The 14,452-nt window shown below is 40.9% G+C and overlaps 1 protein-coding gene across 12 annotated transcripts in view; it reads right to left on the bottom strand.

Moving 5' to 3' along the window:
• PKHD1 (PKHD1 ciliary IPT domain containing fibrocystin/polyductin) overlaps positions 1-14,452 on the bottom strand; it is a 478,342-nt gene that overhangs the window by 329,225 nt on the left and 134,665 nt on the right. For all 12 annotated transcript variants that reach the window (XM_059400266.1, XM_059400267.1, XM_059400265.1 and 9 more), the window contains one exon: positions 9,158-9,314. In XM_059400266.1, the coding sequence (XP_059256249.1) occupies positions 9,158-9,314 (157 nt within the window). The remainder of the gene's footprint in view (positions 1-9,157; positions 9,315-14,452) is intronic.

Genomic DNA, 14,452 nt, shown 5'->3' with positions numbered 1-14,452 from the left:
AAGGCAGACACTTAATGACTGAGCCACCCAGGCTCCCGCTTGGTTCCTTTCCCTCTCCAAAACAATCATCCCATCTTTTTACCAACACAGGTTCTGGCATTTAAGGATACAGGCCCTTGGTTGGTCCATGAGTTTCTAAAACATCGCTTAAGACTTCAGAACAAAAGCTATTTACAAAGAGAAACAGAAAAGACCAGGAAAAAAAAAAAAAGAAAAAGAAAAAAACACACAAAACAAACCAACAACAACAACAAAAAAAACCTACCTTTTCTTCAAAGTCTGTTCCAGGCAGGTAAAAATCTCCCTCACTACCAAGTTACTCATTCATTCAAATAATCTTCTCCCTCCTACCAAAGTTCGAATAAGCACCGACCCAATCACATTTTTGAATATCCCTCCAATTTGATACATTTCTCTAAGCAATTAGAAAGGTTCCAAATATAATTGTTCTCTGAATATTGTAAACATAAATTGGCTGTAGCATACTAACTTCACGAGGAAAAGGTCACAGTTGTTTCCTCATTGGATTTGTTTATTTAAAAAGTGAGAACACCTCCTACCTTTTCCTGACCTGCAGGAATATTACAGTACATGAGAAATACAAGTGACAAAGGGCTTGGTCTCTGATATGTTTTTATATGCATAAGAATCCCGGATACATAAACATCCCAGAGTTCTAGTTCTGTTTTCCATCTGGATAAATAGGATATGGAAATCATTAATCAACAAGTGAGATAAAGAGGTAAGGAGAGACCAAAAAACCCTGAAGGACCCCATAAGCCATATTAAGTAGTTTAGGCTTGATCTCAAAAGCGAACGGAAAGCCAGTAAAGGGTTTTAAGTAAGGAAGTTTAAAATATTTATTTTTCATTACTGAAAATATTATAGCTTCTGTGCTAGGAAAGGACTGGTCCCTTTCAGTAGCATTTTTCATGTTACGACATTCAAGTTGTCAAAACACAAAACTGTAAATTGTTTAATATCTATCTATCTGTCTGTCTGCCCATCTATGGAAAGCATGTCCTTTCTCATAGCAATGGCTTATCTTTCATTTAAGGCTAATCAAGTGTGTCTGGGACTGTTCTCTGGAGGTAAATAATGTAAGTCATTGTCTGATTGGGAAAAATAAGGGGTTTCAGAGCCAAGTGTCCCCCACAGTAAAAAGCTTTTGTCTCTGATCTCCTGATACACAAATAGTAAATGAAATTGGTCACTGTCTGGGCTAATCCACTAACATTTAAGAATACCAGGAAGGACTCTGATGATAGAAAAATCCACAACTAACATTAATCTGCTTCTTTAGGTCAGAAATTCATTCATTCGTTAGCTCTTTCAACAATTATTGAATACCTACCATGTGCCTGAAGATATAATGGTCCCGTAATACAAACGTGAGCAAACACGGACCTGGTTCCTGCTTTCTTGAGCTTAGAGCCTTATGCCGCACCTTCTCCAAAGGTAGAAGGAATTAAAAACACAGCCCCATATTAAATATGTAATCCCCAGGAAAAGACCACCACACAGAGACACACGGGGTCAAGGAAGATAAGGGTGGATTTCAAAAAAAGTCCGGTTATTTCTCTCTGATGCTGACTTCTTCCTCAGGCTTCCTCTTCTGCCTACTGCAAAGCCCAGCACATTCTGGAGCACCATGCTTGAAATTATGAGGAAGACAGTACATTTAAGCCCTTCACTGCACTTCCTTCCTACAAAGGGGAGAGAGGCACCGTCATTTGTATTTTCCATCTTGATTTGAGGTCCGGCGGCTTACTGAAAGCTAAAGGAGAATCTGGGACTGCCTTGAATTTCAACTCAGGCCCCCAGTTTCCTGACCACAATATAATAAGCCCACCTTGCTGCAGAGTCTACACCTCCTGATCTCCCCTCCTGCCCTGAAGGGTCACTATGGCTCAGCTGGAAGAGGAGATAACTCAGTGGATTTCCTTTTCCAGCCAACTTCCAGATAAATTACTTTAAACTGACCAATTTGTAACAAATGGGACCTACCCCCGAAACTCCCTCACGCTGACCAAAATACTATATAGTTGAGAAAGTAGTAATAATGCAGAGTATTTCATTTTTAGCACAACTCCAGCCTGCCCGCAGATGTAGATTTCTTTTAAATCCATGCTGACATCTGTGAAGTGGAAATTATAGGCAGAGGGTAATCTTCCCAATGACTCCCACAGACCTGATGCCCAGAGAAACCACAAGTCATGTCCCAGGGAAGTTGTGCTTCGTGGCATTCCCAGACCACGGGACCGCAAAGAATTATCTAAAGCATACACCTCTGCAAATGAGTCCGACTCCCTACTAACTAGTAGGAACCAACTGGAATATCCCTGGGGTTAAAAAGGCTGTGTTGGGGACAGCCCTGAACACCTCACTCTGAACTCCTCAAATCCTTGCCAAGGATGAAGAAACTCTACAATGAACTCGAGAATGGTTCAAGAAAAGGTGGTTCATCTCAATGAGCTAAGAATATTCATTTGCATGCCCTAGACACCCCAAAGATAATGGACAAGAAAGATCTGAGTATCTTCAAAACTGGAGACCATAAAAAAAAAAAAAAATTGGAGAAAATAAGACCCTATGCCAAATGGCACCAGGAAAACATGGCTTCCGTGAAGTCAAAATAACAAGGAAAATGGGGACAACCAAATGGATAGACTCTGCTGCTGCCATCTCTGTATCTTTCCCTCTCTTGCCATAGAAAGAAAAGCACTTCAATATGTATTCCAAAGATAACAGAGGCAAAAAGCAATCCAAGGTCCTTATTACTAAGCTAATTCTTTCAGTAATCCAGTTTGCTTTGTACATAGAGGCAGCCACTATCTGTAAATAAAATTGCAACTTAGGCCTGATATTTCAGCCATCTCTTCTGTTATCCCCATCAGTCCGGAAACAAAACAAAACCTATCATTAACTGGATGTTTACTCTGGACCAGGCCCTGTGCTAAGAGCTTTACGAACATTCCCTCACCTAAGAATACTCAACACATCCATCTGATTTGGGCAACACATTGCAGACTTGCCCCACAACAGCAAACAATAAAGGTTAGCCATCACTGTCACTGTTGCTGCCATTAGAACAGGCGTGACCCTCATGAGGTGAAATGTGAGGTTTATGGAAGCTGGGCCAGTTATCCAAGGTCACAGGGCTAGTAAGAAAAAGAGCCCAGATTCAGACTCCATCCTCTCTGGCTCAAAAGCCTGCCAAGCACTGAACTGCCTTGGTATACAACAGCAGACCAAGAAGTAGAAAATCACATTAAAAGAGCCCCACGCTCTATTCAGCAACCACAGACACTAGAAAAAAGTCTGTCCTCAAGCACTGGAAAGGGAAGGCATTGTAAGTAATAAACTGAAATGCCTTCCTTTTCAGAGCCCAATGCCATGGAAGAGGGGTTTCTAGGGTTCATCCTCCCCCAGCTGGCCTTTTTTTTTTTTTTTTTTTTTTTTTTTTTTTTTAAGAATCTGAGAGAGAGAGAGCAAGAGTGAGAGAGCAAAACATGGGGGAGAGCAGAGGGAGAAGGAGAAGCAGGCTCCTCGCTGAGCAGGGAGCCCAATGTGGGGGCTCGATCCCAGGATCCTGAGATCATGACCTGAGCTGAAGGCAGATGCTTAACTGACTGAGCCACCCAGGTGCCCCATAACTGGCCCTTTCTTAATCATTATCGCTAGGCCACTTTATGTCAAACTGCTTGGCCACCAGAACAGAGAGAAATTCATTGCTTCATTCAGAAAACATAAATGTTTCTCCAACTACAGACCGCAAACTCAAGTTCCTTGCCCAGGATGTATAAGCTCTGACAAGAGGGTAACGTCCCTCCTTTGTTATTATGGCTCATCATAATTACTTGGGAGAAAAAAACAAATTTTAATTCAGCAATGCCTATGGCCGTTGGGCATCTTAACATAAAAGAACGGAAAATATAATTAATTAAATCAAAGCAATATGCCTATCTCCATCCCAGCTCATTAGTATTAATTGATTGGGTTAATTCTCTTTTGTGTTTAACAGTACCCCCAAAAAAATGATCTAAAAAAAGAGAGAGAGAAAAATGGAAGGAAGAAGTAGAGATGGTAAGTAAATGGAAGTTCTGAATATTTGCTAATTAAGGTAAAATACTAATAAATATAGCTGAAGCTCTTATGGTCATGAAATTAAGATGCCATTTTTTAATAAAGTTCAGAAATTGGTACATACAGCCTCATAAAAAATGGCAAAAATTTTGCCTCAGAGAAATTTATAACCCTCCTTTCTACTATATAAATTGTACTAGTAAGAAAAGAATGTCAGTTCTATTTTACAGATAGAAATACAAGCAAAGCACGGAGAACTCAAGACTCTTGAGGGCCATACATAGAAGTACTGGTTTTCCCGATGTAGAAGCCTCCACTTCTACATATTGGGAGGCTGGCTTCCATGAATGGAAAAATAATATAGACGATGCAATATTTTCATAAAGTACTTCTAAATATAGTTGTCAAGGGATCTAGTTTCACTGTTATGTAGCACGAATCCTTTCAAAGTCTGTACCATATTTACTGTGGAACATCACCTTTGGAATACTGTGAGGATGGCTGAGAAAGTGCTCCCACTATCACACTTCTGATTTCATTTGTTCAAATCTTTTGAAGAAATTATTTTTGGGCTTGAAACTGTTTGTCCTTAATCGTGGCCCCAGACGGTATCAGAAAAAAACAAAGAAAATTCCACTCAGCTACTTTTCTGATACCATGAAAGGATATGAAAGAGAGAGACAGTAACAGATTCAGAGATTGAATTACTGCTGTTGCTGATGATGATTCAATCTCATATTTGAAAAACTTGTTATTATCTCTTAAGAACTTTCACACATATTATAGACAACAGAAGACATTAAAGGTTTAGAGCTATGCTAGGAACCAGATTTTTGAGAGTTGGAGTCCTTTACCAGTTTCAAATGCCTTTTAGAAATGGAAAAGTAACTTAATAATAGATTTTATATTTCTCACAACTCATAATTGCATACATTTATATATGGTATGTGTTTGTATACATATATGTAAAAATATACACACATTTATAAGTATACATATGTGCATATATACATGTGTGTTTACCTGTGTACCTATACTGCATACATATGTGAGAACGAAGGACAGTAAAAGTTAATTTGTCAGGAAAAGTAATAATGAACAAAGCAAGAGGTTAAAAATTACACTTCTGGATGCCTGGGTGGCTCGGTGGTTTAAAGCCTCTGCCTTCAGCTCGGGTCATGATCTCAGGATCCTGGGATCAAGCTCTGAATCGAGCTCTCTGCTCAGCGGGGAGCCTGTTTCTCTATCTCTGTGCCTGCCTCTCTCCCTGCTTGTGATCTCTGTTTGTCAAATAAATAAATAAAATCTTAAAAAAAATAAAAATAAAAATTACACTTCTTAAATTTCACCCAAGATCTGAACTTTGCACCATTTTACTTGTCCATCAACCAGAAACACATGGTTTTATTCAACCATCAACATGTAAATTCGATGTCCTAGACCTTGAAGAAATAGTAGCAAATAAATTGCTGAGGTCGTTTGCCTTTTTGAGCTTATTCTAGCAGAGGAAGCAGACTGTAAACAAACAAGGAAATTCATAATATGTTCTGTGGTGATAAGTGTTATAAAGAAAAGTAAAGCAAAGTAGATAAGAAGTGATTGCAATTTCAGAAAAGATGACCAGCAAGGCCTCTCTGATAAGTGGACATTTTCTCAAAGAGCAAACAAAAAAAGTGAGCCACATGAATATATGGAGGAAGAATATCCCAGGCAAAGGTATTATGGGCAAAGCCTGAGGTAGGTGTGTACGCCTGGTATATTTATCGAAGAGCTGGAGCAAAGCAAATAAGAAAGACAGGTCAATGAAGAGATCAGATGTTGGATAATGGTTAAGGTCAGATTTTACTCCTAATGAGATGGGAAGCCACTGGGGGGCGTTACAGGAACGAAGTACAAGATCTGACATGTTTTTGAAGGATGTGGACAATAAACTATGGGGTTGTGTTTTGGTTTTTGGTTTTTGGTTTTTTTGTGGGTTGTTTTGTTTTGTTTTGTTTTTTGTTTAGTATATGGCATAAAAGTCAAATACCATGACTTAAACGTGTGAAATATCTTCAGAGATGGGCTGGCCAAGGTGCCATGCTATTAAGGTAACTCCAGTGTCATCAGGGTCCTGGGTTTCTCCCATTTTTCTGCTTTCCCATTCTTAATGAACCACCTCATTGTCCAAGATGTCAGCTAAAAATGGAACAATCACATTTACATTCCAAGAAGTAAAGAAGAGAAAGAAGAAAGGACAAATAGAGCATGCCTCCTATTGGGTCCACTCTACTTCAGGACACTTCCCAGATGTCCTGTACCCTACCTCCCCTTATATCTCATTGACCAGCTCTTAGCCACAAGGCTATGTCTAACCACAAAGAAGGCCAGGAAATATAGCATTTTAGCTGGATACACTGCTGTCCTAAATAAAAACTGGGGTCTTCTTCTAAGGAAAACAAAGAATCAGAAACATGGGAACCAACTACAAGGCCATTTGAAATGGTCCCAGCCAAAAATTATGTTGGTTAGGACTAGGTTGGGACCAAGGGAGATGTTGATATATGGACACATGTCAAAGGTCCAGACAAAATTCAGTAATGGATTGGTCATGGGAGGTGAGAAAAAGAAGTCCAGGATGATTCCAGGGTTTTTGGCCTGAACCACTGGACACGTACAGTTCCAATAAGCAACATTGAGGGGAGGTTCCTCAAATTTAGATTCTCTCTGTATATGGATGGTCAAAACTTGTCTCATTCATAAATAATAGGCTCTTCACCTTCTCTCCACCACCCAGTTCTAATCTCAACCTTCCATACCCTGAGTCCTCTGGACCTTATTCTGCCTCACTGCTTGCAACACAATTTTTAGAATCAGAAATTTTGCTTTTCTTTTTTTCCCAAAGATTTTATTTATTTATTTGACAGACAGAGATCACAACTAGGCAGAGAGGCAGGCAGAGAGAGAGGGGCAAGCAGGCTCTCCACTGAGCAGAGCCTGAAGAGGGGTTCAACCCCAGGACCCATCTGAGATCATGATCTGAGCCGAAGGCAGAGTCTTAACCCACTGAGCTACCCAGGTGCCCCAGAAATTTTACTTTTTAAATATTTGCTCTCTAATTAATTTCTTTAGTTATATGCATATTACTGACATTAAGTATTATTCTTCACCTTTTCTTATATCTCATACAAGTTCCTAGGCCACTTACTAAGTATCAATAAGTCACTGGCTGAATCAAATATGACCTGTGCCTCTTCCCCGTTCTCATTCTTTCTAGAAGTTATGACTCATACACATATGACAAAACACTCAATTTCATTCCAAGCAACCCTGTTTCCTGCCAACACCTCCTGTACCTACATGTACAGAAACTGGTGTCTACTATTTACCCTTACATTCCTACCAATGTCTCTACTCTCCAAGAGAAAGATGGGATCCTTTAGATAACTCCTCCCTCTCCACAGGGTAAGGGTTTGCTCTTCCAAACCTGGCTCTCTTACTTCAAATAATTTGAGACTGAAATATATTGCCTGGACTAGGAATATTAATAAAAGCCACTTTTGAAAGGTGACAAGTATTTTCATTATTTAGATCTTAAAATCTCCAAGAGTGAGAAACCAAGTGTATATTCCACATGTCCTTGTTTTTTCTTAGCCTTTGTCCCCTTTCTAATGCCTCTTTCCCATCTTCAGGCTCTCGCTCTATCAACACCTTTTCTTGATTGAATACTGACCTGGAACTAATGGGACATCCAGAGACTCAGTTGGGCAAGACTTTGAGCTGGGACGTTCTCCCAAATGATATCAATAAAAGGCAAAGACCCTGAGAGCCTAAAGGTCATCCCATCCCCCAGCAGCATTTGACCCCTGGTTAAAGGTCTACAAAGAGCATCTTTAAGCTAAGATTTTAAGTCTGTAGTCTTCCTGTGTCATTGTTGATCTTTAGGTAGTTGATGTCCATTGATAAGTCAGCATCCCCCAAAGCCACTAGTCACACGTGCGTGCATGCACGCACACACACACACACGTACACACACATACACACAACCCACAAAGAGGTCAAGATCCCAAACTGACAGACCATTTGTCCTAAAGGGTACTAATTAACTGATTTGCCTGAAAACTTCTTCCTTGCTACCGGGGTTGGGTTAGGGGTGGAGAGGGTACTTTCTAACTTCTTAAAATACAAAATGTAAAACACCTAATCAGAAAAACCTGATTCTGTCTATATGAGACAGGTATCAATATTACATTGGTTTATCCCCTTCAAAATATTTGCTTTTCCCTTATGTAGCCATGCTCTTACTTTAACAAGAGCAAATGCCCCTGTAAGTGTTAAATATATTTTTAGTAAAGAGTACTGTTTCAGTGCAGAGTTTTATAGCTACCCATAACTAATCACATTTCCAAAGCTATTTTCATTTGCCAATGAAGACAGTCACTTTGATAACCATTCCTTATTATCAGCCACTGAAGTAGGCAATGATTTTTATTCTCATTTAGCAGATAAGGAAACAAATGCTCAAAGAGGTGAAATAAGTGACTTAGTCATTTGGTGATGTGGTGGAGGAGTTGAAATTTGAATTCTCAGTCTCGTCCAACTTCCCAGACCCTAGAGCTATGTGGCCAGCTTTGCAATAAGGAAGCCTATTTATATGACTTTCCATGGGACCAGGAAGTCAAAACCACAACAGGGTAAAAGCAGGATGACATTGCTTTCTTGGCAGAGAATTTCAAAGGCAACAGCCTTAACCAGTTTCAGAGCATTTTGCTACATTGTGGGGGCTACCCTGGACAAGCACGACTACAAAGTGCTGGAATAAAGAAGCGTATTCTTTGATAACACTGTTAACCTTCTTGTGTTTGGAAAAATAAAAGAATTAAACTCTGTGCTTACAATAGGCAAAAGACAGGGCCTTCATTTTTAACCCTCTGACCACTTCTTCCTTTTATGGTAAAATTTCGATTTGTTCCCAGTATAAGTTGTCAATGAAGAGCTGGAACTTATCCAAAATGTTCCCCTCCATCCTGCTCCCCCAAAGTGGTAGAATTATACACAGTAATGCCACCACCAGTCTCCACACTCCACAGACCTTTAACGTGCAGTAAGCTGAGGATGCTTGTGTTGGTATCAAGCAGCAGGGAATGGCCGTTCTCCACCGTGACGTTGTCGCCATCTTGTGGCACTCTTTCAGGAAACCAGCTGTGAGCTCTGGACCACCTCCGGCAGAAATGAAAGGAAAAGCTGCCCTGGAAAAGTTTTAATGTTTTGTGTTTTGTTTTGTTTTAAAGCAGGATAGTAGGGGGATCAATCTAAATGGAAACTTCTTAAACTAAAGTTGATTAACATATAATGTCAAACGTCTCAATAAAATCAGTCACCCTCTCTTCCTCATACCACCAACTCAAAAAGGGAAAAATACAGAAGGGGCAAAGTTACACTTGAAATGTCTCTGTGTTGGCCACTGGAACTCTCCAACAGTGTCATGTTGCTAATGTTTTCTTACCTTTTTTCCTTTTTTTTTTTTTCCTAGAACAAGCCCCCTTCTACCTAATAGACAGGGTCGAATCCATTTTTTATTTTTACAGACACGCATTGAGTCTTGAACAAAAAGTCATAAATAGCCTGGAATAAAGAGAATTAAAATGTTCTGCTTGATGGGTGGCATTTTGCTTTATATAATTGGTATCATTTTTCACTGGCTGTACTGCCAAGTGTCCCTGTTTTATAGGAACATTCCTCTTTCCAAGTGTTCTGATCCATCCTCCTACTTTTTTTTTTTTTTTTAATATTATTGTTGCCTTTCCCTTTGAGCTTGGTGCATCCATGCTGAAAATGAAATGTATGGGTGAAATGCCCACTGCCTTCACATGATAGCCCGGAAACTTTGAATGAGGGGCTGGGAATGAGGCTGCAAGGAGCCCAAATAAGGAAGCACCCCATTCCCACCCAGCCTCCAGTCTCCCTCCCAGAACCATTAACTTTCCTTTTAATTTATGGTCATACTGAAGTCACATGTTTTCAAAAAAAGAATGTGAAAACCACAGAAAGCAGTACTCAGTTCATGGAAGAGATCGAGAACATGTCTAAATGTCTTGAGCAGTTATGGGACTATAATTATGATTAGTATAATAAAATCAGAATCGAGAAGGTGTTTCCCTCAAGGTAGTACACACAACATATGTCTGCCTCTTTCCACATGCTTCTTCTTCCTGCCTAGATTCCAACCTAATGTGAAGTCTGAGTTTCTATAAAAGAACTGCCTAGAAGATCCTCTTGTGAAGGGTTAGAGACAGATGGGAGAAGATGATTAGGAAGGAAAGGCCTGTTTATAACACCAGTAACTACACCTACACAGAGAATAGTACCCTGCAGTCGTTCTGAGAGAGAAAATGGAAAAATGTGTAGCCAAAAGAGCCAGGAGAGTGTACAGACCCCCCAGCTCAATAGTCTTGAGTTGTGTACCCAACCCAATCACCAACAAGCCTTTGGTATAAGGAAAAGCAGGATCTTTTCATTCTCTAAACCTACAAATGAGAAAAAAGCCAGGGACTCCTCTCAGTTTAAGAGATGGAAAAGCGTAAGGCATAGTAATCAGCAGCGCCAACACCATGAAAGGAAGAAGGGGTGGTATGTGAGCATCTTTGTGAGTTGTATGAACCATAGCCCCACGAGAACCATCCGTAGACTCAAAAAGTGGGAGAGAAGGTTCGCTCTCTACTGATTTCACACTGGAGCTAGGCAAAGGGAGGTGACATTCCACAAAGTGGTCCTTAACAGGCTGTACACATGATATGTTCTTAAAATCCCTTCATCTACTCCCATAAAATCCATAAAGAGGAAAGGGAGGTGAATAGGAAGAAAATGGAATGGAATCAAGTGGTGAGAAGCTGGAAGAGGCTGAACTGGACGAAGATGGTAAAGTCAACAGCAGAGAAGGTGAACCAGAGGACTTTCGAAAAAGCCTAAGTTCCTAGAAGATCATAAATGGAAAGACTCTAGAGAAATCCCGTCCCTTCATTTTAAAGAGAGTCACTCAGAACTGTATAAGGTGCAGAGTCCCTCAGAGCCACCAGGATGGAATCAGAAACACAGGAGGTGGGGCCCAGGGAATGGTCATGTTCATGATCCATCAGATAACACTTCTGCATCAAAGTCTGAGGATGAACTAGGGGCGAGGGCTAGGCGGAGGGAGATGTATCCCAAAAAGGGACCCGGATGTTTCCTCCAAACCAGCCCCTGAAGCTCAGGTTCTTAAGGAAGGCCAGTGAGCCCAGCCAGATGGGGGTGTGGATGAGTTGTAAGGGCTCTGAAGGATTCAGCAGCACAGCTCTTCCTGAAACATCAACCAGGTGGTCAGGTCCATACCCCAGCTACAGAACGACCAAAAAACCAAGGTTCTCGGGGTGGAAAGATCTAGAACAATTAGACATCAATTAGGTATGAAAGAGGGTCAAAGGAAGGCCATTCCATGGTATCTTCCATTAACTGAGAACATCTTAACACTTAGAATTAGCACCGATACCTGTTATCTAGCTCTAAGTGAACTTTTAAGACTTCCTCTCTTGCTCTGAAGCACCTGTGTGTGTACACATTAGCTGTCCTCCATGTGTTACATAACATCTTGGCCCAGCCTGGCCACCTTCAAAAATTGCTACACTCGGCCCCCACCTTGGCAAGTGGAAAGGTTAAATATTGTTATCTCCTCCTTATCCTTGGGAAAACAAAGGCTCAAGGAGTTTGAAGGTTGTATCAGAGGCCACAGTGGTGAGGACAGAAGGGACCCATGCAGAGGAGGCTGCCAACTCATATTTTTTCACTTATCTTAGCCTCTCCTGGAACTTTCTTCCTCAAAATATCTGCTGGCCCCCTCTCCTACTTCATTCAGGTCTCTGAGCACATAATAGCACCTACCCTATCTCCTTAATAAAATAGCATCTCCAGTCACTCCTTCTCCCAAATACTGCTTTATTCTGGGATAAAATATTTAATTCTGTGTGTTTTTCTCACCTATTGAGCTGACCAAACAAAAGCCAGGACTTTGTTTTGCTTGTTTCTACATCCCCACACCCCGAAAAAGTATCTGACACGTAGCAGTGCTCAATGAAAATCGATGAAATAATCATCCTAAGTGAATCATCCAGCTGCTAATTCCATCCACACATTTACAGATGTTACACACACACACACACGTGTGACTCCAACCACCTTCCTTATACAGCAGGTAAACAAATAGGCAGAAACCCAGAATACTTATAAATCTGCAGCCCACGGGTTTGAACCACCGGGATTGGCCCACATGCTTTCACATTGCTTTCTACATTTTCAAGCTCTATTTAACTTAAATCAAATGATGGTGAGTGTATCTAAATGAAAACCCCAGACTCAAATTCCATCTCCCTTGTGAAATCTTTTGCCATTTTTTTCTTCCACCTTCAGTGTCTCTAGTCAGTGTGGTAGATTTGAAATTGATGTAAATGTTAAGTATTGTAAGTTTCAAGAGACCTAAGCTTCCTTTTTGCCCAAACTTCTCCTTGGCATTATAATGATATCAAGAGATGTGTGCATTTTAAGGGATGCTTATGCTTTAGTACAAAACAATGACTAAATACTAAAAGTTCTAAGAAAATGAATGTGCCTCAACTATCCAGCAGCCATCTGGGGAAGTGAAAGAGAAACGTATGGCCGTAGTTGCAAGTTGTCCTTGAGCCTGTCATTACAAACACAAGCTTTTAGCTCTTGACTGTTTCATATGACACACTGGTAACATCATTCCCTGTGCCAGTGGTAGTCCTGTGATTACCAGGGCAACACTCCAGGACACAGTGGGAGTGGCTCACTTTCCAATGTCCTTATCTTCTGATCCCTATCACTTTGATCCAATTAAGCAAAAAAGAATGTTTAGGGGATTTTTTTAAAGACTTATTTATTTATTTATTTATTTATTCATTCATTCATTGAAGAGACACAGTGCATAGGGGTGGGGAGAGCAGCAGAGGAGGAGGAACAGAGGAGAAGGAGCAGAGAGGCAAGAGCAAAAGGGAAGGAGAAGATGGGGAAAGAGCCCAGGGAAGGGAGGGAGAAAGGGAGAGAATCCAAGCCTACTGGGCTGAGGGCAGAGCCCTAGGAAGGGCTCCCTGGATCTCAGGGCACTGAGATCATGACCTGAGCCTAAACCAAGAATCAGATGCTTAACCCACTGAGACACCCAGATGCCCCTGCTAAGGGTATTTTAAAAGACATCTTGTCAATATACCAGGCTCAGGAAACAGGAAAAGACAGGTCCCTGTGACCAACATTCTCTCTACCCCTGACTCTTCTTCATTTTCTACAAAGCTTTTGTCACCACGGAAACACGGTATACTTGTTTATAGCCCATCAACCTCCAATAAAATACAACCTTCATTAGAGCTTCTTGAATTTTGGCTATACCCCCAGTTCCTATAATGTCTGGCATGTAGTAGGCACCCCTCAAGTAGATTTAAATGATCAATATACCTCTCAGCTGATACCAACATGAGGTATTTGGTGACAGCCATATTTCTTGTTACCAACCCAACTCATTGGTCAATGCATGTTTCACTTTCCCTGAATATAAGCTCTTTCCCCTGTATTCCCCAAAGTGCTCAGCCTTTAGCTTTCGTTTTCTCCTTTGAGATAAACAAATGACTCATTCCCATCCCAAAACCATTTCCTCACAGGCCTATGGGGGTGGGGGTGAAAATAAAGATTTAAGAACTATCCAGAACATGCCCTCATCTTTACTTCAGTACAAACAACTCCAAATAAATCTGTATATATAAACTTATGTATATGTGAGCAAATATATATATGTGTGTGTGTGTGTGTGTGTGTGTGTATACGCACGCACAAACTTTCCTGTCTCAGCGAGGAAGCTTATGCAATTTGTTTTCTTCTTACGGCGTGTCAGCACTTCTGTGAACTTCACGGAATGTGCAGTGTCTGCAAATCTTACATGTCACCTTAAATGTACTTGCAACACCAGCAGAGTCATCTTGAAAGAAGTCATTGATCAGCAAGTTGGAACACCAAGCACAGCAGAGACCTATTTGTGAGCATCTGTGTCAAGATGGGCGGGTGAAGGAGGTAGAGTGGGGGCCTGTCTCCAGTCACAGTGTCTCCTACGTGACAAAGACAAGGAAGACCAGTCTTGACACCTCACCAGAATGCCTTCTTGAGCATGCAGGCTCAGGAAACAGGAAAAGACAGGTCCCTGTGACCAACATTCTCTCTACCCCTGACTCTTCTTCATTTTCTACAAAGCTTTTGTCACCACGGAAACACGGTATACTTGTTTATAGCCCATCAACCTCCAATAAAATACAACCTTCATTAGAGCTTCTTGAATTTTGGCTATACCCCCAGT

Source organism: Mustela nigripes, chromosome 5 (genome assembly GCF_022355385.1).
Source record: "Mustela nigripes isolate SB6536 chromosome 5, MUSNIG.SB6536, whole genome shotgun sequence".
Classification (NCBI taxonomy): domain Eukaryota; kingdom Metazoa; phylum Chordata; class Mammalia; order Carnivora; family Mustelidae; genus Mustela; species Mustela nigripes.
Note: the sequence above shows the minus strand (reverse complement) of the source record. Positions and strands in the feature narration are given on the sequence as shown.